The sequence below is a fragment of the Populus nigra genome, chromosome 16, assembly GCF_951802175.1.
Source record: "Populus nigra chromosome 16, ddPopNigr1.1, whole genome shotgun sequence".
In the NCBI taxonomy this organism is placed as follows: domain Eukaryota; kingdom Viridiplantae; phylum Streptophyta; class Magnoliopsida; order Malpighiales; family Salicaceae; genus Populus; species Populus nigra.
The window spans coordinates 3,492,380-3,515,280 of NC_084867.1; the positions used below are offsets into that span (position 1 = coordinate 3,492,380).

General features: G+C 32.8%; 1 protein-coding gene across 3 annotated transcripts; it reads right to left on the bottom strand.

Moving 5' to 3' along the window:
* Nucleotides 1-2,186: 2,186 nt before the first annotated feature.
* Nucleotides 2,187-13,245, bottom strand: LOC133675490 (probable serine/threonine-protein kinase SIS8). Of its 3 annotated transcripts, XM_062096893.1 has the most exons (14): nt 11,912-13,245; nt 10,176-10,613; nt 8,768-8,871; nt 7,134-8,332; nt 7,011-7,061; nt 6,857-6,897; nt 6,419-6,487; nt 5,275-5,375; nt 4,434-4,512; nt 4,248-4,346; nt 4,057-4,125; nt 3,255-3,304; nt 2,995-3,171; nt 2,187-2,593 (listed from the first exon to the last, which is right to left on the bottom strand). In XM_062096893.1, the coding sequence occupies exons 1-14, from the start codon at nt 12,392-12,394 to the stop codon at nt 2,434-2,436; spliced, it is 3,120 nt and encodes a 1,039-aa protein (XP_061952877.1). In that variant the 5' UTR covers nt 12,395-13,245; the 3' UTR covers nt 2,187-2,433. The 3 variants fall into 3 exon arrangements, with proteins under 3 accessions (XP_061952877.1, XP_061952876.1, XP_061952878.1); XM_062096892.1 differs by having other exon boundaries at nt 7,011-8,332; nt 11,912-13,243; XM_062096894.1 differs by having other exon boundaries at nt 7,011-8,332; nt 10,176-10,632; nt 11,912-12,050.
* Nucleotides 13,246-22,901: the final 9,656 nt, after the last annotated feature.

Sequence of the window (22,901 nt, forward strand, 5' to 3'; positions counted from 1 at the left end):
TGACTTATTTTTTATTTCATATTTTTAGTTAAAACTTATACAAACTTATTTTTTAAATGAAAATTAAGTTTTATAATATTTTTTATTTGCTCTCTATAAGGTTATCTCAATCTTATTATCAAAGTCGCAAATTTTTCAGGTTAACTCGAGTTAAATCAGATCATTTTTTTTATTTTTTTCTATGAAGTTATATGTCTGATGACCCGGGTCATGGATTTGGCGGAGTGACTTTATGTTTTTTTTTTAATTGATTTATTTTTAATCTTATTTTTTTAATATTGAGCTAATTAGAGATTGAAAATCATAATTTATTTCAATTTATTTTTCATGGGGTTATCTCAGTCTTATGTTTGACAAATTAATTCATGTCGCTTTTTTAGGTCATTTCTTACTTGATTTTATTTTCAATTTTATCCTTTAATATTAAGTTGATTAGAAATTATACTTCATAATTTATTTTGATTTGTTTTTTATGAGATTATCATAGTTTTATAATGTAGGTCGCAAATTTAACATGTTAACCCGGATTTATCCAAGTCAATACAGTAAGTTGTTATCTTATTATTAAAAAAAAATTATCTTGAAATTATTTTTAATCAAACTATATTTTTACAAATTAAATGAATTACTTTTAAACCTGTAAAATCAACCAAGTTATATCAAATAAACCACCGGATTTAATCTTTTCTGCAACTTCTAAATGTTATTTTTTATTAAAAAAAATCTGATCTCATCCACAACATGTTACGTGTGAAATATGTAATATCTTCTAGATCTCCAATCACACGTCTTTTGAATAAAAAAATTTGCACTGGAAAATTTATCACTCCATTTTTATTTTTATTTTTATTTTGTCGTATATGATTAGTCAATTGCGGGTTATCCATCCAAAATGCCGAAAGAAAAGGACAAATGGGAATCAAAATGAAAGTATCATCAAGGATTGTGCAAAGTGGTGGATTGGATACAATGAACAATCCATCTGCTTTTCCTTGTTTAGGACCCTTAATTCATCAGGGAGCAAAACCGAACTCTATTCCTCCATGCTTTTGCCCAGATGAAGGGAAGAAAACAATCACAAACTTGAGACAATAAATAGCTAAGTTGCTATCTTCCCCTTCTTTGCTCTCCTCATCATTATCTTCGAACACTAAATCATTCTTCTCGTCATCAGATTCATTTCGAGAGGCTATAACTTGAGGGGGTGTAACTCCATTATCAGAGGAACAATGTTTCGGAGATTCACAGAACTACCATGGATTAAGGTGAAGAAATTTGCGTGGACTAAACCTCCATCCTTGTTTCACTAGCATGACCAAACCCATCCCATGCGCCATCTTTTTTTTCACAACGAGACTGCCAATTTCTCCAACGCCTCCTCTGACTATGGAAACCTCCAGAATTTTGCAGTCACTACTTACTTCCTTGCATAAAATATGCATCAGGAAGCTTGATAGATAGGTGCAGCAGAAGCTACGGACTTGAACGGTGTGGCTTTGGCAGCAGGGACAATACAGAATGAGGTGTTTGGGAGGGCCAAGATATAACATTTTCATTTGGTTGGGGTGGCTATTACATTTTCAAAATGTGATTTATTTGAGAAGTTTCAAAGAATAAGGGGAATTTTGAATTTTTTTGTAAACTTGGGGGAGGCGACAAGGCCACCCCCATTCGTCCCTGTTTCACAGCATCAGAGAATAGCTTTGCATCCTTTTGCCTCCGCAAATATCTGCCTTTTTGGACCTGTGGAAAAGCCGAGTTAGTCCCAAATAAGCATTGAGAGCTTAGACCTAATGTGTTTAATCTCCATCAAACAAAACATGGCCATTCTTACACAAGTTCAAGACTTCTTACTGAGGAATATTGACTTGTGAAAGTTGAATTGCTGGCCACTAAGATCTTTCTCACTGCAAGGGATTTAGGGTCCAAAATACGCTACTCAGAACAATTGTACGTTGCCCGACGAGTCACCTAGATGATTGACTCCAAAATGTTGGCGACAAGTTTTTTTCCCCTGGGATCATTGCGCTTGCTGTCTTGTCTTTATGGCGGCACAAAGTTCACGTCATTTTTTATCTTGCCTCGGCTTCCATGGCCAAAAAAATGGTTTACAACTACTGACTTGCTTCTCCAGTTCATGAAATTTCTGGGATGCAATGTATCGGCTGGGAAATGAAAAGAAACAATTGAAGAACAAAACATTGATTACAACAATTTTCAAATTAATTTTTACAAACAAATATACAACCTTGAGAATGGCTGAACAAGAATATAAACAACAAAGGTAAAAACAAAGAAAAAGAATCAGTCATCTCAAATCAAAGTATATGTCTGGTCTTCGACCAGTCTCTCTTGTCCCACAAAGTCCGCGACTTGCCTCCATTTTTGGCAATCCAATGAGTTAATGTTCAGTTTGGTCTCTAACTTGCTCTGCTAGCCTGCCTGGTCTTCAGCTTCTTGCGACAGCTGAACCTTCTCACGCCCACTTCTCAATGATGCATTTGGTCTGGGCACTTGTGGACCAGTTATAGGCTTCTGCAATGGCTTCAGCGCAGCCATGATTTCTGCAAATGTTGGCCTTAATTTTGGATCTCTGCGGTTTTAAGAAATGCCAATTTTACATCGATTAAGTAAATAAATAAATAAAGAACATATCCAAGTAAAACTATATGCCATGTCTTTAGCAGAAGCTGCTGCTTTTGACACAAAAGCATCCAGACCCAATACCTGATATTTTCTCAAGATGTTGTTTTATGTTCAAACATGAAAATGAGAGAAAAGGGGCCTTGAAGTTCGTTACAGTATGTTTAGTGGAACTACCAGTTTTCATTGGCATAAGTATGGCTTCCATAAGTAGAAACTCTTTATACTCTAGTTTAACCCAACCAAAAATATAAACCAAAGCATGTTTGCAGACAGTGGTATCAAACTGAAAAAAGAAGAAATCAGGTGTGTGCAGAGCAGTGAGGATAAACCAAAAAAATAAATACTCACGTCTTCCAGCAGTTCCTAATAATATCTGCAATTGCAGGATCCATATCATTTGGAATGTCAAGACGGCGATGTTGAAATCCAACCGCACCAACAACTTGCATTGGGTTCATTCCACCCCATGGTTGTTGCAATGTAGAGAGCTCCCACAATATAACCCCGAAGCTATAAACATCACACCTGCATTTTGATTCTTACTTTAATATAAGCATATAATGAAAAGTTCATAAACATTAAAACAAATTTTAGAAATATTTGCATACTTTTCGTCTGAAGGTTCATTTCTTAGCACTTCTGGGGCCATCCACTCAGCCTGAAAAGTCATGTAAGAGAAATTAAATTTTTATGAGTGACAGTTTTAATAGCAGAAAACCAACAGGTATTATTTAAGGAAATGAGGAAACAGATTGCAATAAAAAAATTTCATACATGTAAATGGCATAGCAGAAGCGCTTTTTGGTGTCAGTATGTAACACACAATGTTCTACTCAAAGGTACCAAGTGCTACATGGTTCATTTAGAATATGCCTATCATTATGACTCATAAATTTCACATTGCATACAAAATTTTCCACTAACTTATTTCAGAATTTGGTCTATTAATATGTTTTTCTTTCATAAATTAAGCTCAGAATAGCTAATGAAGAGTATCCAACTCCATTTCAATCTCAAATTATCGGAAGGTTCTTCTCGATGTCCCTTTCTCACCAATGCTTTGAATTTGTTTCTCTTTATTCATCTCTTCCACTTTCATCACATTCAAATTGCACCAAACCAAAAAACTACTAGTCCAGATCTTATTCAACTAATAAAAAATATTAGTGGTTGTTAGATTTGAAGATAATTATTCCTAACACATTTTAATATATTGGTACAAATCCTTCAATATAATAAAAATCACTGATAGTGAACAATCTCATATAATCATTATAATGCTATTTTTAAAATATAAATCCATATGATGCATGGGCAAAATGCTATTACTTGCTTATATACATACACATACATAAATACATAATACATAGCTAAAACATAAAAAGGTACAGCTTATCAGGCACAGCTTACCGTTCCTGCAGTTGATCTTGAAGAGAGAAATGTGCTGTGCTTCATCCTCGATAATCCAAAATCACATACCTAAATAAGTAAATGAAAAGGAAAAGGACTTTCAAAGTCATGCTCGGTAAAACTTGGGAAATAATAAATGCATGGAATATATTTCAAATGTTTTTTCAAAGATGTTGGTGAAAAGATAACACCTTAACTACCCAATTTTTATCAACCAGAAGATTGGGGGACTTCAAATCTCGGTGTACTATCATTGGGGTGCAGTTGTGCAAATAATTCATTCCCCGAGCCTGAAAATTTTCAATTATGAGAACCTCCAATGAACTCAGCACAATAAATAGTATATTTGAATATAGTCAAAATTAAAAAAAGCATACAGCATCAAAGGCCATCCTCAAACGCCTCCGCTCATCCAATTGACTGTTAGGCCGGTGAAGTAATCTATACAAGCTACCTCTGCAAAATATTAGCATGCTTCAATACACCCCAACTAACATGAATATTTGGTATAGAAAACCTACAACTCTCAACTCAAAGGCAAGGAAACTGCAGCTCTTGTTGAAATCTTGTCAATAAACTAGAATACAGCTTACAGGAAAAAGACTACAGTGAGTTTGACCAGGAAAAAACACACTGGAAACATGAATGTTCCAGTGACAAATAAACAAGCCTGCTGACAAGATACAACATATGGGCTTTAAACTATCCGACCCTATACAAATTCTTCTGATGAAGCCATTTCAGTGGTTTTAAAAGCATTCAGTGTAAGCATCTGGTTTTCAACTTGCTACAATCTCATTTGTCATCAGAACTTGAACGTTTTCTCAAGGAACAATGAACCACACAAGTACTTGAGCATCATACAAATTGCATTTTAAACCCAAACTTATCAGAACAGGTCAAGAAGTCCTTAGAAGTGCTATTTGTTTCCTGCATCAAGCGCCTGAATAAATCATATCAGTCTTTTCAAAAGGCTTATACAGCATACATGGGCTCTTGGGTGGGAGAATTTGGACAGTCCTAACATTTATCATGCTTGCATGAAAATGTTTGCTCTCAATACTCAAACCCGTACCTTATGATTTCAAGTCAAAGAATGTTATCATTGGATCATTGGACCAAGTAATGGTCCATTCAGTAAATATTCAAATATTTACTTGCAGATGATATTATTTGAGATAAAATTATGAACATGGAAGTTATAGAGCACCAACATACCTAGGAAGAAACTCTGTAACAATTGAAAGATTTGGGGCACGAGTTACTGCTCCCATGAAGAGAACCACATTGGGATGCCTGACTCTCTTCATGATTCGAACCTAGCAATTCAAACCACAAACAGATTTGCTAAATTCAACTTTGGCAATGCAAGTTTTAAGGAAATCCTATAAGAAAAGATTTTGCTAACATGTATAGACAGAATGGTCATTTGCAAAATATGACACAGCTACACCTTAAAATTTAAAAACAGTTCACTGAGAATTCTAAGCAGTAAGGTACACTTGAACCATGCAAACCAAAAGTATTTCACCCTAAAATTTAAAATGTCAAACATGTTCTTAATTTGCAAAGACATTTTTTTATAATTGCAAAAATGAAATATGAAGCAGCCAACATTAGCGTCAAATTTACATATATGAAAGACCAATGCCCAGTAATCATGTCATCTACTTAAACCGAGATATATTTTATGCAATGACTACAGTTTCCAGAATATGATAGCACACCAAACAGAGCACTGAAATCCTTCATTGACATTTTTCACGGGTTTAGCTGTAAGCAGGTAAAGGTGTACCAAAGATCTCAGACTAGAAGGTTAATAATTGGAACAAACCATTTGTTGCCAAGTATTGGAGAGCCAAAAGAAAAATCTTCAAATTTTAAGAGAGTACTATATACATATCATGATTTGCAAAGTCAATTCAGCATCTAGGAGATTATCCCATAAAGTGCAAATTTTCTGTGAATATGCGCTTATACCTATAGCATCAACTTCACAAAGTGTCCCAATTACCATTAAATTTCTGGAAGATGTGCTCAATACTAGCATAGTTATTTTGTCAGCCTGTCTTTGTTTCTTCAGATCAGCTAGAGAATATGAAAATAACAATATGATCAATTGAAAGGACTGCTGACCTAAATCATATATAGTATGAGATACCTGGGATGCTGCATTATATCATGCAATAATGAGACTTAATGTGCGTGCTCACCTAGATATTTTCTAATAATATAAAAATTACCACAAGTTTAAGACATCTTCAACTGCAAGCATTATAAAAATATTCAACTATGCTTTGCTTTCAATGATATGAAATGAGTGAATTACTAACACAGCAGCAAGAATAGAATGGGCTTATACCTCACTTCTGAATTCTGCAAGAGATTCACCCGTAATATCTTGGTCTAGGAACCTCTTCACAGCAACTTCCTATGAAATACAAGAGTCAAAACAAAGTCAATATATTTTCATAAGTAAGCATTGGGATAGAGTATTTATTATTGTCAGCAGATATTCTGTTTAGTAGGCACAATCACAAAATCCCAGCTGTCAAACTTCACCGCAACTTTTTCCTTTTGCAAAACTTGCTTCCTTGGATTCCATTCCCCAAAATTGATCAGAATCTTGTAAGAATCTTCAAATTCAACTAACTCATTCTGGCATTATTCATTTTGTATACCATTCCAAAAAAAAATCAGTGACAAGAAGCCATTTATTGTCTTTTGTCTTTCTGGCACATGCATGCAACATAGAGATAGCAAACAGGCTTAGCTTTAGGGTCAACAGGAAAATACTCACTGTTCCATGCCAGTCTCCACGATATACCTCTCCATATGATCCTGCAACACAAAGCATCCAAAGCAATCAGAGGAAACCTAACTGGGAGTACAGTTATCGAGATTGACAGTAGATATGAAGTCATAAAAATAACAGCAAGAGCAAGTGGCAGTACCAAGTCCAATACGTTCACCCAAGGAAATTTCATCCCATGGAATCTCACACTCTGCAACATCATCCATCGCAGCATCAGACTTTGAGCTATCATTTCCAACTGATCTGTCAGATATTCTCTCACCTTCTGAATTGGCACCTAAAGCATCACATTCTCGGCCACCACTGCCATGGCCTTCACTGCTGCGTCCTCCACTACCCTTGTCCCCACTACCTCGTGGCTCATAACCAGCACTATCTGCATCTCCATCACTCCGTGCACCCTGCTCATATTGCTTGTTGACAGCTGCTGTGGTTGCCACCACTGCTGCAGCTGTGGCAGTGGCAGCAGCTGCAACTGGAAGTTCAAGGTTTGAGTCAGTACCTGACTTTGCTGCAGCAACAACCATAGAAGATGCAACAACAGCTGCAGCGGCTGCAGCTGCAGCAGCTACAGGAACTTTTTTAACATATTTCACAGGAGTAACTTCAGACTGCAATGGTATGGGTAGTCCAGTAATCTCCCTTGTATCAAAAGGATGGTTGACCCCTGAACCCTCCACAGGTTTAGATTGATCAGGTGGATTACCAGGTGAACTGGCTTTATATGGCAGCCTATGAGGAGGCAGAGGAGGCAAAAATCGAGCAGGAACAAGATCATCTTGATCCTTCACACTTCGGATTTCAGTCCTCTGTTTGTGATCAACCTTATCTACTGTTGGGGACTTGGTCTCAGCAGTAGACAAATCCAACTGTTCAGCATAGATTTCAGTAAACAGGTTGGGGGGGGCAACAACACCACTTTCAAGCAACACATCGTGAAGTTTTTGGGCTAACTGTGGATTCTCTTTTGCAGCATCAATCATATATTGTGAAACATCTTTTACTTTCATTCTACGGGCAGCAGGAGAACTAACACCTTCAGTCCAAGAAGGAGAGCGAGCATGTGCATAAGGGTAAATAGGTCTGCCAGGAAGCTCCCGCACTGGCACCTTCTCAGCATTGGAAGTTTTTCCAAAATCATCTGAAGACATCGTAGATTCTTCTCCACATTTACTCGGCCTAGTTAAACTTGCCCCCTCATGAGATTCACTTCTCCCATCAGATTGGTTCCCTACAGCAGCAATATTTCTCAATCTGGATTGCTTTTCCAATGTCCCAAGTTCTGAATGTTCTTCAAATGAACTTGTGTGTCCACTACTAGAAGAAGCTATATGAGAAGAGTCAATGTCTCTAGATAAAGGACTGGAAGAAAAGAATGTCTCATCGTATTCTATATGTGATCCAGCTGCATCAGAAGGAATAAGGGTGCCAGGATCTGCTGTTAGATCAACAATGTATTCCCTGAAATTCACAACATCTATCACCTTAATAAACACTTTTATTAAGCATTTCAATCGTTTCCAATGAAATATTACAAATTTTAGAGGCAATTTACCATTTTTCAATCCATAGAATTTACAATCAATGGTAACAGCTACAGAAATGCAAAAAACTCATAAGAAAACTAATGCAAAATCATGTGTGCCACCAGCATAAGTTTTCTTTTACAAGAATCTCATATAAGCTAGTTTGCAGAGCTAAAATCTAAAAGCTTCATCTGCATTTAAGAATCCATTGACTAGAAGCATCAGAGATAGCACCTCACATTTGCATACCAAATCATGTTCTGTTCTACTGCACAGAAAAGAGTGAGCTAAACACTAAACAATCCAGCAGAATTTCATTAAGAAACTTCACCACTGGAAGGAATAAATAAACTACTGTAACTGTAATTACCTTCCATCATCGAGCTTTACAAAGTTCATAGCTACATCATCAGAACCAGTGTACAGATGCCCTTTTACCAACCGGCATGGTATGCCAACACTATCAGCCAAAACCTACATAATCATTGAAACCAAAAGGTAAAGAAGAGAGGCAATTAGTAAGATACCAAGACTTCCCAAACAGTACCATCAATCTCATAAAAAGAATTTTGATGAAATATGGCAAACTTAAAGCTCATAAATATGAAGAACAGCAACTGGTCAGAAGACTATATCAGTAATATGTATATGAATTTTCAAACACTAACATGTGGAGGATATATGAAATAAGTATTCATAAGCATGCTTTTCAGCATAAAACAAAACATGAAAGGGAATCTTGATCAATGTAAATTTTCTCTGCTCTGGCATAGAATATGAACCATTGTATTACACTCTGTATATATGCTTCCTAAGGAAAAGAATCTTGATCAGCAGAAATTTTCTCTGCTCTCTGGCATAGAATATGAACCCGCTGTGTTACACCCTGTATATGCTTCCTAAGGAAAAAGATGTGATTACAGCTTCAGCAAGACAAACCATACAAAACCTCAGAGGGTTTCAGTAGTGTCAATGCCTTTCACAGGATACAGCTTTGCTTCTGCAATGCAAGACACCAATTTCCATATGCTAAGTTTCAGAAGGTTCAAACCAAGATTTCTATAAACAAATTTGAATTTCTGTTGCTTCATTAAAGATGAGAATATAATTGAATGGCTCACTGGTGCCAAGGACAATCATTGGAGATCACAAATCCGAAGCTGTGGTCATCAGCTGCTCTAAGAGAAGGTGAAACCACCTTATCTCAGGGTGAGCATTTCCTTTTAGCATGAATATTTATGTGTTAGTAAATACACCAATAATAATACCAGTCTTTGAAGAGGTTAGAGACTAAGTTTAAGAAATAAAGGTGCTTGGTAGGCCACTTCCTAAAGAACCTGATAGAGATTGTTTATCAAAGTTTATTATTGGATAGACAGGATATGCAGAGGCCAAACTGAGTAAATGAGGAGCATTACTGATATTTGGAGTTCAAAAAATCAAGGACCTGTTCAGTTCATTTGAGGAGGATGGTTTTGAACCTGTCTTATCTATAGATCTATAAAGCATGTTCAAGATTGATTTCAACAAATCCATCATGACTATTGAAAAAATTTCTCCCACAGCAGAGACCCATTGTTGGATGCTTGAAGAATGTTGCATAGTAAGAAAGTGTGCTCAATGTGAGCAGGTAACATGCAAGCATAAACTTCGTCAAATTGTCCAAAACAATTTTCAAATATGTCAGCAGAAGTAAACCATTTACCTAAAAGTTGTAGTAGCACCCTAGACTAAGTGTATCAAGCACTAAGATTAAAAAAAAATGAAAACTGAAGTACCTTGAACATTAATGCACGATGACGAGGCAAGCCGATTGTAAGAGAACCAAGTGGCAAAACCATGCTACCAAGGGTTGCTTTCAAACTATAGCTAAGACCGCGCCATGCTCTTGACAAATTGCTGGGATCCCCAACTGATCCACCCATGTAATCAGAAACTAAAACAGCAAGCCTTCCCACCAAAGCACTGCCAATGAAAATTTGACATTCTGACCTTGACTTGACAGTCATCTCCAGTGCCTTCTGTTCAAGTTTCAACAAATTAGCATCAGCAGCCCTATTGACCAGCACTGCTTCCCAGGTGACACCATCTGAGACTGGTGTTCCTTGCAAATCAACGAGAGGAGGCATTCTGTCTGTTGTGGACTCGGTCATGATTCCATACAGGTCATAAAAACCATCCAAGACCTTGTCATCATAGCTAAGAGCATTGTAATTCTGTGAAGCATGCATAAATCTACGATATGAGATTGGTTAGAAAGGAATATACATGTGATAAATTGAGTTCGAGAAAAGAGAGTCAACTGAAGGAATAAATCTAATGTATATCATATTAACTTCCTATTAGTCTAAAAATATCTTCAGTGCATAGAAAAATGAGATATAAGCCAAAGCCAAAGCCAGAGACTGCAGACCAGGTTTAAAAAGAAGATAACAGAAGTCATAATCAAAAGCGAAACATTGACCTCTGCTATGTTTTCCAAATGTAGAAAAAGTAACAAATGGAAAGCACTGACATCTTCCTGGTTGATTTTCTGGTGACAATAGGCCATTAGCATGCATTAATTCATACATTTATATATATTCCCTCCATCACTCATCACTACAATATTCAAGACTGTGCTTTTTAATTTCTAGAACAAAACCATCAACTATCTCCTTGACAATGAGCATTCCAATAAGATCAAATAAGCATGATTTCAAGTCATTGATCTCATTAAAACACAGGAGTTGAAGGAACCAATTTCACACACTAATAAACATCCAGTCATAGATGTGGAAAGAGGAAACTAAAAAGTTGTCAAGAACACTCCTGTCTTTACTACCACAACTTCACTTATAATACTAAAATTGAGAACGATGTAGCTTTCCCTTTCCTCCCCTTTTTCTCTTCCAGCCAGCATTTTTGTAATCTCCACTAACTTGATGAAAGTAAAAAGGTCCCTACTAATTTTCTCCTTTCCTTTTCTTCTTTCATATGTACATGATCTTTCAGATTTTCTAAATTGTGAAGGTCATGATTTGTCCACTATTTCTGATTTCCAACTGGTTAGAGTTAATAATACAGAGGAGCATCATTGTGAACCTTCAACAATATTATTTACGGTGCCATAATGATACTATAGATTGATAGTTTCAGTTATTTCTTTATTTACAGGTGCTAGAAAGGATGACGAGTGACATAGGATTTCTAATAATGGCACCCTCATCAGCCATTTTTCTCTCCTTCTCTTTTTTCCGCAGTTCCATTATCATTATGTCGGAGACAATCTAATTCATGGAAGCAATTTTATAAATTTATTGGCAATCTAAAAATTGTCAGGAGAACAATCTAATGAACAAGTTCCATTCATATACATTTTCCTCAAACCATTGTATTGTATCATAGAGGAGTTGACTTAACAAGTAGCTGTTAAGCAAACAAATTTCCTCATAACTTTCTACTGTATCTAGACTATGAAAAAGGATACTTTGAATAGATTAGACAGGGCAAATGAAGAGACAGACAAACTTACCCAATATCGATAAGCAATGACTTCAGCAGGAGTATTCTCGGGTGCACAAGAGCCCAAGCTTATTTGCTTAACAGCCTCAATCTGAACTGCCTCGGGATCCTCACTTGCACTCAACTCCAGAGCCAGCTGTATCTGATACTCCTCTTCAATATCAGGATCCCTGGAGGTGGTAGACCCTGAATCACGCCTTGCAGCTTCTGAAACAACATCAAAACCACTACTACTAATTGACTCCGGTTGCTCCACCTTCTCTCCTCTAGTCACATTTGAAGATGATGGTGGACTAGGACTTTTTCTATTAGCAACTGAGCTTAACCAATTTGAAAGGCCAGAAAAGGGTTTATTCTCTTGGGACCTAGAATGAAAAGACTTATTATCAGGGGATGATCCATTAGTGGACTTATGGCCTCTTGATGAATTTGACCCCTCTGCATCCTCTGATTGATTAGGCATGATATGAAGCTTCTTGAGAAAGTTCTTCATATTCTTTGACTAATTTTTTCAGTGCAAAACAAATAAAAATCTGGCCATAAACCTCTCCATTGTCTTGGACCAAGCATGAAATCTCAATCACAAAAAGTCTAAAATACAACCAATAGAGACACAAATTAAGTTCAAACCAATCCAAAACACGGATATTGCCTCAAAGCCCGTAACATTAACTGACCCTAAATCAACCCATCAATCCAATAAGCAGAATAACCATTTCAAGCAATACCCAGTTCATCTTTTCAAAAATCAAGAATGCCCAGATGCTTCAATTGAATGAAAATAGCTTCCCTTCCAGGGAACAGCAACACCCTTGCCTACTTGCATGCATTACACAAACAAAGACTATCCCACTAAACAGAATTGATCTTTGTAGCCTCCAACAAGAATAAACCAATACCAACACGGTATGGAATGGATCTTTCTTTGGATATAGGGAAGATGGTACATAGAAACGAGAGAAGAAAGGGTCTTAAGGAGGGTTAAGTTTGGAAACAAGAAAAGGTAATAGATGCAGCAGAGAGACAGCAAAGCCAAAGAGCAACAAGTGGGAGAGTAGGACTCGAGAAACAAGAAAGAATGACCCACTAGGAGTTTTTGAGGCACAAGGATTTCAAGGTCCCATAAAAAAGACTAATTTAGTGGCAAACAGAAACAATCTCAACTCGCTCGCTCTCTCTCTCTCTCTCTCTCTCTCTCTCTAAAAAAAAAACTGCTCCTAGCTGTGTCTCTCTCTCTTCAGAAGGTCCAAAAACTGATGTCTCTTTCCTGGTCCCTCTCTCTAGATGGGATTGAAGTCTCAAACTCCTCCCTCCCTATGGAGGGGTATTATGGTGGGCATTAGTTGGAAATTTGTGAGGCATGGAATAATATTCAATTTGCAAGTTGAAGAGATTTTACATTGAAACTGGTACTATTTCTTCAACCTTTTTTCTTTTTTTTTTCTTTTCAAATGTTTGACTTGTCGTTTTGTGCTACAGGCATCCTTTTCCATTACCTTTTGGAATTCGGACAATTGTTTTTAAACCGAATTGGTGGTAAAGAATTGGGGGGTAAAGAAAGGTGTTTTTAAAAAATCTTTTTTGTTTTAAAATATATTAAAAAAATTTAAAATTTTTTTATTTTTAAAATCATTGTATTAAAATTATTAAAATATATTAAAAAATTAATTTGATATTTTTTATAGTAAAACATATTTTTAAAATGTGTCTTTAAAAAATTATTATATTCTCAAGCACTCATTAATCATAAGCTATTTTAGATTTTTATTTGTTAATGTTTTAAAACTGAAAATACAAAAATAGGTAAGATTGTAAAGATAAATATGAAAATAAAAAAATAAATATATTAATGAAATAGTTTTGAGTGAATTTAAGTTTTTTTTAATAAAAATAAAATAAAAAATAAAGATAAAGAGACATAAAAAAATATAAACAAAGGAAAGTTATTATGCCCAAAATAAAGATTACTATTTATTGTAATAATATAATTATTATATTACTCCTTGAACATTAAAACTTTTAACTAGGAGTTATTTTTTTACCATGAAATAATTGTTTTTACCAATTATATTTTAGTAATTTTGTTTTTAATATACAATAAAAAAATTTATTTAACCATGTAATTAAATAGTATAATGCATATTACTCAAGGATATTTTTGTATTTCTAGTTTTTTAGAATAGTGTAATTACTTTGATGTTCTTAAAGGCAAAACTAATTGAACCCTCACGTAAGGATTTTTTTTATCATTTTACATTATTTTTATTGTGATTTTCAAGAATACTTAAGGACATTGCTATAAATTAAATTTATTAAATATAATTTTAAAAACAATTTGTTGGCGCATAAGGGGTCGTCCAAACACCACCTTTGAAGGCGACGATTGGAAGATATTGATGCCCTCTACATGGTGGTACAACGTATTTTCCAAGATTTCTAACAATTTGTCATGACGATCATTTTTTTATTTTATTTTCTCTCTCCTCTTTGAGTTTTGCACCGGCCCATACAAAAATTCTAAACATTCCCTTCAATTTTTTTTCTCCCTTAACATTTGGTCCCTATATTTTTTATTACTTTTTTTATTTTAGAATAAGCTTTAAAGTTATAGAAGCTTTTCAATTTTACCCACCTAATATTTTTTTAATCTATAAATAATTTGTAAATAATCTATAAAATCATAAATATTTTTTAATTTCACCCCCCCTAACATTTTAAAATATATAAATAGTCTATTAAATTTTACATATTTTTCAATTTCACCCCTATGATTTTTTTAATCTATCAATTTTTTTATTTTGTTATCTTTAAAATTTGGACCTCTTTTTATTTTATTTCATATCATTTTTTTTAAATTGCATCCTTCTTTGGTTTTTTTCTATCAAGTTTTATCCTTATTATTTTTATTGCTTTTGTAGGTTTTTTCTAAATATTGTTTACCGGTCTCATCCTTCAAGATTAAATTAGTTGAGAATTAGATTTCTTGATTGAATCTAGGTAAAAGACTTCACAGGTTGTGACTTTTAGATATTAAATCAGGTTTAAGAGATTTGTCAGGTTTACTTGGTTTTTCCCCTTTTTATAAAATGATGTTTCCTTTTTTATTTTTTATTTTTTATTTTATTAAGTTTATGGTTTGATTCTATTGGGTTGGCTCTCATCAATTTCTTTTTATTTCACCCCTTATCATTTTTTTTAATCTATCAAATTATAAATGTTTTTAATTTCGCCCCCTATGATTTTTTAATCTTTTAAATTTAATCCTTATTATTTTGTTTGGAATCATTTTTAATTTTTTACAAATTTTTCTTTTTCTTTTTGTTTTTTCCTATCAAATTTTATCTCTGTTCTTTTTGTTGTTGTTTTTTCCTTTTGCAAAGTTTTTTTATTAATATTTTTTTCATGATTTCATCATTTAAAATTAAATTTGTTAAGAGTTAAGTTTCTTGATTAAACTTAGGTATAGGATTTCACAAGTTATGGGTTTTGGAGATTAGAACAGGTTTAGAAGGTTCACTTGGGTTTGCTTGGTTTTTTTTTCCCTTTTGAGCTTATTTTTAATCTTCTATTTTTTTAGGTTTTGTTTTTTTTTTGTTTGATTATGTTAGATTAGCTAGAGGTGTTCATTTTCGATTCGGTTCGGTTTTTTTAGGGCAAAAACCAATTCAAACCGGTTTGGCTCGATTTTTCGGTTTTAGCTCGGTTTTCTAGGTTTTGGCTCGGTTTTTTCTGGTTTTGACTCGGTTTTTTTCGGTTTAGCTCGATTTTTTCGGTTTGGCTTGGTTTTTCTAGTTTGGCTTGATTTTTTCGGTTTCAGTTCGGTTCGGTTTTTTTAGTTTTTTGCTTATAAAACCGAAACCGAACCGAACCGGCTGGTTTTTTTCAAAATTTTAATCGGTTTTTTTTCGATTCGGTTTTTTAGGTTATTTTTTTCTAGTTTTCTCGGTTTAATCGGTTTTTTGGTTTTTTTTCTCACCCCTAAGATTAGCCATCCATAATTTTTTTCAATTTCATCCCTTATGATTTTTTAATGTTTCAAATTTCATACTTATTCTTTTAATTGCTATTTATTTTGTTTGGGATTTGTTTTTCAAATTTCATTCTCCTTAGGTGTTTTTGTCTCAAATTGTATTCTCATTCTTTTTATTGTTTTTTTTTTATTTTGTAAGTTTTTTTATCAATATTGTTTCAACAATTTCATTCTTCAAAATTATATTGATTGACAAGTAAGCTTCTTAATTAAACTCAAGTCCAAGATTTCATGACTTGTAAATTTTTAAGATTAGATTAGGTTTAGGAGATTCGCTTGGGTTTTCTTGGTTTTTTTCTTCTTTTTTAAGCTTATGTTTTCTCCCTTTTTTGTTTTAAGTTTTTCTCTTTTTTTTTGTTTTAAGGTTTTTCTTCTATTAGGTTAGCATTGAGTTGTTTAATAATCCGAATAGTCTCAAGTATGGTTTTTTTAATCTTTTTTTTGGTTATTTTTTGGTTAGTTTTTTTTTATTTTTTTTTCACATTATTTAAATTACAACTTGAACCAATGACTGAGGACTTTGATATTTTTAGCCTAACATTTTTTTTCACATAAAAAAAATTCCTCGACCTATGGTGAAGCGCGGGCAACATATCTAGTTTCTTATATATCTTAACTATTTTTATCTTTTTTTTATTCTAAATTAATAGCTAAACACTAACTTAAAATGTGATAATAATGATATATACTTACTACTCAAGTTTTAAAGAGATCATTAACAAAATACTAAAGGATAATCACTAAAGTTGTACTCACAAAACATTATTTATTGGAATAGTTTTTTTTTTCTATTTTTCTCTTCAACAATCTAATCCTTTTTTTTTATCCTTTAATATTATGTTATGTTTATGAATTTTGCTTCATAATGTTTTAAATTTTCTGTATGTTGGGTTATATACTAGTCTAATACATTTAGTTTTTTTTTCTTCTCAATCTCAATCTTTAATATTAAATCTGTTGGAAGTTGGGCTTTGTATTTTTTTATTTGTTTTCTATGAATTTACATCGATATCATGACTCAGGTCGCGGGTTTAACAACTTCACTCGAGTCATTTTTTTCTTTTTTTTTCTAATTTATTGTTTTTTCCAATTTAAACCTTCAACATTGGGTTGGTTGAAAATTAAGCTTCATAATTGTTTTTTGAATTATTTTTTATGGAGTTATCACGACCTTATAACCAGGGTCATGAATTTAGCAAGTTCATCTATATTGACTCTATTAATTTTTTGTCCCTTTTTAATTGATTTATTTTTAATTGAGCTTTGTGATTTCTTTTGATTTGCTTTATATGGGGTCATCGCGATCTCATGACTCAGGTTATGGTTTTGACAGGTTGACCTGATTTGATTCGATTATTTTTTATTAGAAAACATGTTAACAATGCTTGAATATTTGTTCTACGTTAAAAAAATTGATCTGACCCATAACACAACGCGATATTCAATAATATATATTCAATTATTTGATTATCATATTCATATTTTGGATGCAAGAAATTTCAACCATAATACCAATATATATATATACACCTGCAAATATTAATTTCCCTAACAATTGATGACTTTTTAAATCTATTTTTTTGCTTTGTTTTTCCATTTTAGAGTACTGCTCCAAGTTGAATTTAAGATTTTTGTATAAAAGTTTACCCCTTTGAGATGGCAAAACTATTTTTATTGTAGCAAATGCATGGATAACATTCTATAATATTCAAGTTCAAAAATCAATTTCAAGTCTTTTTTTATCTTGTTCTAAATTTGGACAGGCACAAAATAGTTTAATGTTTAATTTTTCTAGTTGACTATTGATTTTATTGGAGGCAACATATTTGCATCTGGAAAGTATCACTCCTTCATAAATTTATGATAAAGACGTAAACTACACATTTCCAAAGGTTTACTTATTTCCTCTAGTTCACTTAAAAGGAAACTTATTTTCATTCTCAAAATAATAACAATAACAATAACAATAATAATTAATCTTTGAAATTTTTATTTTATTTTACAAATTTCTTAAATTCTTGGAGAGCAAATACAAAAATAGATAAAGGTTGGTTCAAGTCCTTCTTCTATCCAAATTTGGATTCAAAAGAAAAGATAATTGATCGGGGTAACAACTTTGTAGATAAATATACGTTTCTCACTTTGTCTCATTATGATGCCCTAATCAATTGGGAAGATAGGAGGATTTCTATAACAACCTAAAAATTATAATGTAAAAAAAAAAGGCTTCGAGCCTTAAACTTAGGAAAACAAGGTAATTTTCTTTTTTTGCATATACATTCCATATTAGTTTCATAATCCATCAAACTTACTAGTTTCATAGTTTTCATACTTAATATATGAATAATGATTCTATCGAGAGTTTGGCAGAGTCTTCCCTAAATATGAACATTCTCAAGTTATCGACACCTATATACATATCAACATCAAAAACTCATATTGTCCAATCATCTCAGAGTTTTTCCATTCTCCACACAAGTCAAAAGTATATATCCTCTACTCCATCAAATTATCCATTATAATTCATAGATCATGCACATCGTTAACTTTGCAATAAACAACATTAATAATTATATATATAAAAACCATTTTAATTTATTTGTATTCATAGTTAATTTAATATACATAAGTTGAATGCTAAATTACAACATAATAAATAAAAGCAAGAACTAAGTCACTTACAACTTTAATACTTATTTTGTTTGCATTATAAAACGGTCGACATCTTGTTATGTAACAAAAGAAATCTAATAGGTCTCTAATTACATTATCGTTTTTTTATCTAAAAAGACCAATAAGATATATACTACTCTGCTCAAATTTGAGAAGCACCTGAAATCAAATACACACACACACACGAAATAAGTATGCAATGTCATAAATCACTTGATATCAAATACACATATTTATTTACTTCATCATTCTAAGTTCAACACTTATATACAATTATATAATTATTTTTTCATACATCAAGTTACACTCTAATTACCCCTTAACAAGAAATATTGGGTAATTTACCTTACCATACGTTATGTAAGATACGAAACAATACTTTATAGACTTGCTTTAATTACTTTAACCATATACTAGCAAACACCCCCTCCTCCGTAGTCTATACCAAGTCATTATTTCTTTTATCTTTAGTACAAGTTCTACACCTGATCTTTTATTTCCTTATCTTAATATTATTATCAAGATATTGTCCATAAATATCAACTCAACATGCATATTGTATGTTTTTTTTTATTCAAGACAATTAAGAGGTGTAACTTCATTTCTAAAATCACGCCTCATACTCATGGTTATTTTAAGGCATACTTTCTGGATCCCCTCTTAAAGGTTCATTACATATATTATTCTTTTATGACATTATCTTCCATCATCATGTTAAGATTGAAGTAAGTCTCTCCTTCAGACATATATCATATAGTTCCTTAAAGAATAAGTGCCATCATGTGTGTTATCTTATAGTTACTAGAAATTTTAATCAGAGTCCCAAGTAGCTGGCTATACCCACTAACCATGAAATATCTATCACATGATTTATATTCCTTTTTTAATGTTAGATATCTCATTTGTCAAAACAGTACCCTAGAACTAACTCAACAATTCCTTAAATTAATGTAATTTTATTGCCCAAAAGCCCTTAAAATGATCCTCATTTCTTTCACTGAGCAGTCAAATAACCCTTTAGACACAACCTCAACGTAGTTCCAAAGACAGCTTTAAACCTTATACATTACACTGTAGAAATAACTTTTGAATCATGCCTCAATACTGCCTCATAGATAATCTTGAAATTCATTTGATGCTTAATCAAATGACATTTCTTTTACACTTAAACATACTGCAGGAATAACCTTAAATCACATTTAACCCTGTTGCTAAATCAACCAATATTCTAATACAATTAGATTATCAATTGTCATTGGTCTAACCTCTAATGAGCTGTCAAACCCACTTCTTAACTCATGCCACTCATATTTACAATTCCTTTATTCAATTAATCTCTAGTACTTTAAGGCTATATTTACTAATTTAGCCCCTGTTTCTACTATCCAACTCCTTTTGGATACCCTTTTCCTTTGGATTTCTCTATTTATTTTTTTTACTAATCCCTTGATATTCCATTCTCACACAACTCTAATTCCTTTTTTTGGCCTTTTTCAGAACTAGATATGTATTTTATTAAAACATTCAAGTTCTTTTCATGTTTTCCCTCGTCAACCTATTCTTTAACTTTTATTCTTATGAGCAATATTGTAATTCTAATGTCAATCACACTAGTATCATCTACCAACAAACTCACAAGCAACTAATCAATCTTGTAAAAATTCTTGATATCTCGAAAACATATCCCCTCCCTTATCAATTAACACTTTGATCATCTAAACTTTTTCATAAAGAAATCGACAAGTCAATTCAATGGCACTTCTAGCTCAATTTATAGCAACTAGTTAAACTATAATCCAAGAAAGTCAATCTCACCATTAACTCTTTTTAGAGCATTTAGTCAATCAATCATCATGGCAGTCAGTCACATTGACACTACTTGTTCCCCTCAGGTAAACTAGTCAATCTAATTATCCTAGTCATCAGTCTCACTAACACCATTAACTCAATTCGGATAGCTAGTCTATCAAATATCCTTGTCATCAGTCTTACTAATGCCACTAGCTCCTTCCAAACAACTAGGTTATCAAATATCGCAATCATTAGTTTAACAGAAGTCACTAGCTACTTTCAAATAGCTAGTTTATTAAATCATTCTTGAAATATAAATATATAATTAAATGCATTTAAAGATTTTTACTTATATGTACTTGAGATATCCTAAAAGCAGAGAAGGTGCAAAGCACCTACTGTGAGCTTGTGCTTGTATTGTTGCTCCCTGATGCTGTCTTGATCTAGCATTTACCGCTGTACCAATAGGGATACCATCATTATAACCATGTCAACCATCTTATACTTAATTTTAATTTTCCAAATAAATTCATATTTCAAGGCATTAACAAGAAAATAATAAATTTTCCTATACATTCATACTTTTATGGACATATTTATTATTAAAGGTTCATATATTTAAATCCTCAATTAACAACAATTCCAAAAGGATTTAATAAAAAAATTAGATCCTTCTTCCATATATGGAGGGAATTTCAGCCAAAAGTCCTTCTTTGGATAACAATATATTGTCTTTTGTTTCCCATTTTGATAAGTTATTTCAATTACATCCAAACACATATCAACACATATTTTCACACTAAAAAAATATGATTCAACAAACCCACCCATTTTCTTTCCAATGTGACCAAAACTTCAAAAATGGTTTCCTTAAGTTTCCATTCAAGCGTATTAATAATTTAACCATGCAAACACATATGAATCTCCCTATTTAAAAAAAATATCATATCAAATCAAGATAACAATGTATATTCTTAATTTTGGCCAAACCTTATGTTTCTACCTTTTTTTTAATCCAAAAAAAGAAAGAAAAAAATAAAAAATATCTACAATTAAATACATATGAAGAAATCCTAAACACGACTGCCCAAGTTTGCTGGTGAAATACCAAAATTCCAAGTAAAAGTTGACAAACCACAATGTTCGAGATTTGACAAAATTAACAACCTAAATTTTGATTAACAAAGAGGCCTATTAGTAAAAATACTTTATTTGAGTGTTTAAGGACTTCATTGAAATTTTGAAAGGTTTAATTAAATTTATTGAGGACTTAATCACAAGAAAAATCATATTTTAGATTCAATTTGGATGTTAATTGAAACAAATCGAAGTTTGGGGACTGAAATTGGATTTTCAAAATTTTAATTGGTCAAATCAAATGCTTAATTGCATAAAATTAAAAGTCTGGTGAGAAATTAGGGACTTAATTGAACAATTTATAAAACAAGAATCAACTTGCAAAAGGGGCTCAACTTCGGGGACTGAAATTGGTGAAATCAGGGATCAAATAGAAGAAAATTAAAAATTTGATGGTCATCTAGGGGTCCACTTGAAAAAATCAAAGATGAAGGACATACTTGTAAAAGACGCTCAAATTTAAGGCTGGCAATTGAATTTGGCAAGGATGCAATTGCATGAAATTAGGAGTTTAGAGAGAAATTAAGAGTAAAATTAAACAAAATTGAAAGAATAGAGATCAAATTGAAAATTGTAAAATCCCAAATCAAAAAACCCTAATCTTTAAGGTTTAGCCAAAACTTCATCGTTCAAGATATTATATATCTTTTCTTTAGTTTTCAGTTGATCGAGTGGGCACTTTCAAGCGAATGAATGTGGCGTTTCCGATCACTTCAGAAACTGCAGCCACCACCATTAAACTGAGAAACATCCCCTAAAACTCCATATATTTGAAATCAAATGTTTATATCCTATATTCTCTATTGATCTCTACAACTTATTGTCCCTAATTAGCTATCACTACAGTTTCAGTTGTCACGTTGTTTGAGTTGCCACTTTTAAACGGTTGAATGTGGAACTACAGATCTCTAAATTAAACAAGAATAGATTCGATCAAAAGGTATTTACCCCCTCAACCAAGTTCAAGTGGTCTCAGACAACGTTGACGTTAGAGTTGCTCCAGCGAAGTTACAAAAGTTACCAACCTAGTCAGCCTTGATTAAGACTCCTATTTGTAAAAAACCACCTAACTTTTTCATGTGTTCCCATTTTAAAAAACCCTCAAAGAGTTCCTATCAAGGATTTAAAACCCTTCTCTCTGGATCTAAAGGCAAAAAACACCTCACATTGGCCTCTAAGTTTCTTACAAAACCACCTAAACACAAAACCATTGATTCTATGGCAAAACTAGCTTAGTTTTAGTTTATTAGAACCCTAACACACCTGTTTAGAAGCTCTAAATCTACCTATAAGAGAAAAGGTAACTAAGAGTAGAGAGGCAAAACAAGAAGCGATAAAAAGTGAGCAAAATAGAGAAGAAAAAAGAATT

What these genes read in the sequence shown, in the direction of transcription:
- LOC133675490 (XM_062096892.1), bottom strand. Translation starts at nt 12,394, where the DNA reads ATGAAGAACTTTCTCAAGAAGCTTCATATCATGCCTAATCAATCAGAG. An exon ending in TCATTGCTTATCGATATTGG is followed by an intron (nt 10,614 to 11,911) that starts GTAAGTTTGTCT and finishes CATGCTTCACAG; the next exon opens with AATTACAATGCTCTTAGCTA. An exon ending in GTTACAGAGTTTCTTCCTAG is followed by an intron (nt 4,513 to 5,274) that starts GTATGTTGGTGC and finishes AATATTTTGCAG; the next exon opens with AGGTAGCTTGTATAGATTAC.